This window comes from Myiozetetes cayanensis, unplaced genomic scaffold (assembly GCF_022539395.1).
Source record: "Myiozetetes cayanensis isolate MyiCay16 unplaced genomic scaffold, myiCay2020 scf1581, whole genome shotgun sequence".
Lineage (NCBI taxonomy): Eukaryota > Metazoa > Chordata > Aves > Passeriformes > Tyrannidae > Myiozetetes > Myiozetetes cayanensis.
In genome coordinates this window covers 680-5,074 of record NW_026087250.1, presented here as the reverse complement: position 1 = coordinate 5,074, position 4,395 = coordinate 680, and the positions used below count along the sequence as shown (strand labels likewise).

Sequence of the window (4,395 nt, the reverse complement as noted above, 5' to 3'; positions counted from 1 at the left end):
TAAATTGAAAATGGTGTTTAAATATATATGTATATATATGTGTGTGTGTGTGTGTGTGTATAAAGATTTTTTGGTGTGAACAAACTGTGACAAAAATAACACCTATACCAGGAGCAATAACTAAAGAAGATACGGTGGGCCTTTAATGAAGTACATGAGATTATTGGCCTTTAATGAGGTACACAACATGCAGAACAAGGAGAGTTTATTGCTTCTGAAAAACACCAGTTATCAGTTTCCTTATGGCATCCCTGAGCTCCTGGTTCCTCAGGCTGTAGATGAGGGGGTTCAGTGTTGGAGGTACCACTGAGTACAGAACTGACACAATAAGATCCAGGGATGGGGAGGAGATGGAGGGGGGCTTCAGGTAGGCAAATGCTGCAGTACTGATAAACAGGGAGACCACGGCCAGGTGAGGGAGGCACGTGGAAAAGGCTTTGTGCCTTCCTTGCTCAGAGGGAATCCTCAGCACAGCCCTAAAAATCTGCACATAGGAGAAAACTATGACAACAAAGCAGCCAAGAGGCGCACTGGAACTAAACACCATGAGCCCAAGTTCCCTGATGTAGGAGTGTGAGCAAGAGAGCTTGAGGATGTGTGGGATTTCACAGAAGAACTGGCCCAGGGCATTGCCCTGGCATAGGGGCAGGGAAAATGTATTGGCTGTGTGCAGCAGAGAATACAGAAACCCAGAGGCCCAGGCAGCTGCTGCCATGTGGGCACAAGCTCTGCTGCCCAGGAGGGTCCCGTAGTGCAGGGGTTTGCAGATGGCAACGTAGCGGTCGTAGCACATGATGGTGAGGAAGGAAAACTCTGCTGACATGAAGAAGACAAAGAAAAACAGCTGTGCAGCACATCCTGTGTAGGAGATGGTTGTGGTGTTCCAGAGCAAGTTGTGCATGGCTTTGGGCACAGTGGTGCAGATGCAGCCCAGGTCTGTGAGGGAGAGGTGCAGCAGGAAGAAGTCCCTGGGGGTGTGCAGGTGCTGGTCGCAGGCTACGGCGCTGAGGATGAGGCCGTTGCCCAGGAGGGCAGCGAGGGAGATGCCCAGGAAAAGCCAGAAGTGCAGCAGCTGCAGCTCTCGCCTGTCTGCCAATGCCAGGAGCAGGAACTGGGCCATGGAGCTGCTGTTGGGCATTTGCTGCCTCTTGATGTGGGGCACTGTCCAAGGAAGAAATATCAGTGACACTTTAGCAAAGAACTTCCTGAGAAAAATCAAAGCCATTTCCCAATAGACCCTCCATGCTACGTTCCCCCCCGTTTTGTTTGGTTTTTTTTCTTCAAATTTCCCTATCTCTCCTGAGGAGTGTTCCTGGATATCAGAACCCATCAGAACTTCTGATGCACTCAGGGAGAACAGAGTAGGTCCTGCTAGGCAGGAGGATTGTCTGGGGCTTAGTGCAGAGTGAGGGGAGCTGCTCTGTCCCTCTCTCTTCTTCCCAACTGTCCTGGGCTTGCTCATTCCTGAGATGGAGATTGATCACACTCCCAGTTTGGTCTGAAAAGCCCCCAGACACTGCTGAGAGCAGAGGGACCCATCCCTAACCCCTCAGTGTCTCAGCCTGTCTCAAGGGCTCAGCCCCCCCTCTTGTAGCCAAGGACACCCGTGGCTCATCTCACCAACCCCACAGCATCTCCTGGGCTGGCACAGCAGCTCTGCCCCTCTGCACTGGGCAATCTGAGAAACAAGGAATGCACAGGGAGGGGCCAGCTGGGAGAGGCCAGGGCAGAGCCCACTGAGCACTCAGGGCAGCCTCCCCCTGAGCCAGCTGGGCCACCTCCCACACACCACCAGTGCCAGGAAGGTGTTCTCAGCCCTGTGCAGCTCCTCAGAGTTCCCTCTGGAACTCAAATCACCAGGCATGTGGCTTGAGAGTTTGAGAGAAATCCCTCCTTGGACCTTCCCCTGGAAGTATCGCCTGGAAAATGTGCTGGGCTACTCTGGTTGTGTGAGCAGCCCTGCCCCAGGAAACTCTCAGCTGATCAGGGAAGAAACCTGCCCTGCCCTGCCAGGCTTTGCTCTTTCCCCCCACAGCCCCTGCCCAGCCCTGAGGGAGCTCCCCAGCCCGGCTGAGGCTGCCCCTGGCAGGTGGCAGAGCTGCTGCCCCGGCACAGCCCCTGGGCTGCAGGACCCTGCTCTGCAGGACAGCTTGGGGCAGCCTGGGGGGCACAGCCCGGTTTCACAGCCCTGCAGGAGCCCTGGCAGAAGGGAACCCTGCTGGGATGGGCCTGGGATGCTGCAGCAGGGACTGGGATGTGCCAGCACTCGCAGATCTTTGCCCAACCTGCAGACACCTTGCCTTTCCTGCTGACTTACCTGACACCAACACCCAGGGAGGAGCCTTCCTAAACTCTGAGGTGTTACTGAGGGGAACAGCAGGTCAGAAAACATCAATATCCAATTAGCCAAGGGACAAGCCCAGGGGCTTTCTTCAAGAGAAAAATCTGAATTCCCACGAACAAGTCATCCTAATACTTTTCATGTTTTCCCACAGGATTTGTGCCGTTTTCCTGTGGGTTTGATCTGTCTCATTGAGGTCTCATTGAAAATGTCCAAGATACAATTAAAGTTTGCATGAGAGAAAAGTCATCATGATTGTTTTCTAATCTACAAACTTCATAATATAATTACACAGAAAAAGGAAATATTCTTATTTACAACCAAAAAAAATCACTGAGATACCCACCTTCATTTCAATTGAATGCTTGAACTCAAAGCAACCATTCACATGCAGATTATCCACAGAGCAGCAATGCCTGCTTGTTCCCAAATGTTGTCAAAGATGCAGCTGCCTCTTTTCAACTCTCGGGTATCTCCCTGCTCCAAAGATCTGGGCTGGAGCCCAGGGCAGGTCGACTTTGCTCCCAAGAACCTGCCAGAGCCCTTCTTAGGTGGTGCCAATCTGCCAGGCAGCGTTTCCCAAAGCTGGAGGAAGCCTGAAAAGGAAGGAAACTTCCCCAAACCCAGCCAGGCTTTTCTCAGCAGCTGAGCTGCTGCCCAGAGCCTTTGCCTCCCTGCACTCAGGGCCTCCAAGGAGCTGCTGCAGAGTCCCTGGGGAGGCTTTGTCAGGAAGGGCCCTTGGGGGGCTCCTTAAGGCTTCGAGGGCCTGCAGGATTTTCAGAGCAATTTGGGGTTTGTTTTTCATTTTGCATCTCTAAGAGGTTTGTGCAACCATGGCCTCCAATTATCTGCTGTAACGAGTCCCTTGAGAGCCCCAGACAGTGACAACCCTCAGTGGGTCATTAATGCTTCAAGGCACTCAGGGTTTCCTAAAACATTTAACTTTTTGACACTGAGTTTGTGAGAGGTTAGTGCAATCATGACCTCCAATTATCTGCTTTAATGAGTCCCCTGAGAGACTCTTTCAGTTGTGACACTCACTGTAGCTCATAAATGTTTCAAGGCACTCAAGGTAAATTTGTTAAGACACTTCTTTGTGACAAGGAGTCTTTGACAGTCTTGTTCAGTCATGGCCTCCAATTATCTGCTCTAAGGAGTCCCTTGAGAGCCTTTTTCAGGAATGGTCCTCAGTGGGGCTTGTTAAAGCTTCAAGGTACTACAGGTAAAGCTTCAAGGTACTACAGGTTTGTTAAGGTACTTTGCCTTTTCTTTTGACTCTGAGTTTTGAAGAGGTTTGTGCAATCATGGCCTCCAATTCTCTGCTTTAATTAGTCCCTGGAGAGACTTTGTCAGTAGTGACACTCAGTGGGGCTCGTTAATGCTTCAAGGTACTCAAGGGTTTTGAAGGAACTGTGACAGTGGCCAGAGCCTTTGTCTGCCTGCACTCCTGGCCTGCAAGGATCTGCTCTAAGGAGTCCCTGGGGAGGCTTTGTCAGTGCTTGCCCTCAGTGGGGCCCAGAGGCCCTTCAAGGGAATTGGAGTTTGGCTTCTGACTTCTTGAGCAGCTTCTTCAATCTTCTCTCAGTACCTCAGGTTATTGGAAAGGGCTAAGAAAGTGCATCGCCATAACTCACTTGGCCACGTTGGTCCTCATGAAGGGAGATGATCATTTTGAGGAACTTGGGAGGACAACCTAAAGGTTCCAAAATTCTGGTCACAGTGTCAAAAGCCTTGGTGAGATCAACAAAGGTAACATAGAGTCCTTTGTTCTGTTCCCGACACTTCTCTTGCAGTTGTCTGAGAACAAATACCATGTCTGTGGTACCTCTGTTGGCTCGGAAGCCACACTGGTTTTCAGGCAGAAGATCTTCTGCTATGGCGGGTTTTAATCTGTTCAACAGGATTCTTGCAAGGATTTTACCAGCAATGGAGAGTAGAGTAATACCTCAGTAATTTGAGCAGTCTGATTTATCTCCTTTCCTCTTGGTGACGATGACAGCGTCACGAAGGTCTGAAGGCAGTTCACCTCATTCCCAACAGTGCACCACAAATTC

General features: G+C 50.8%; 1 protein-coding gene across 1 annotated transcript; it reads right to left on the bottom strand.

Annotated features, from left to right (window-relative positions):
- Positions 1 to 205: 205 nt before the first annotated feature.
- On the bottom strand, positions 206 to 1,165 carry LOC126637656 (olfactory receptor 14J1-like). Its single transcript, XM_050311026.1, has one exon. The coding sequence runs from the start codon at positions 1,136 to 1,138 to the stop codon at positions 206 to 208; it is 933 nt and encodes a 310-aa protein (XP_050166983.1). The 5' UTR covers positions 1,139 to 1,165.
- Positions 1,166 to 4,395: the final 3,230 nt, after the last annotated feature.

Coding starts and splice junctions, on each gene's coding strand:
- LOC126637656 (XM_050311026.1), bottom strand. CDS start 1,138: ATGCCCAACAGCAGCTCCATGGCCCAGTTCCTGCTCCTGGCATTGGCA.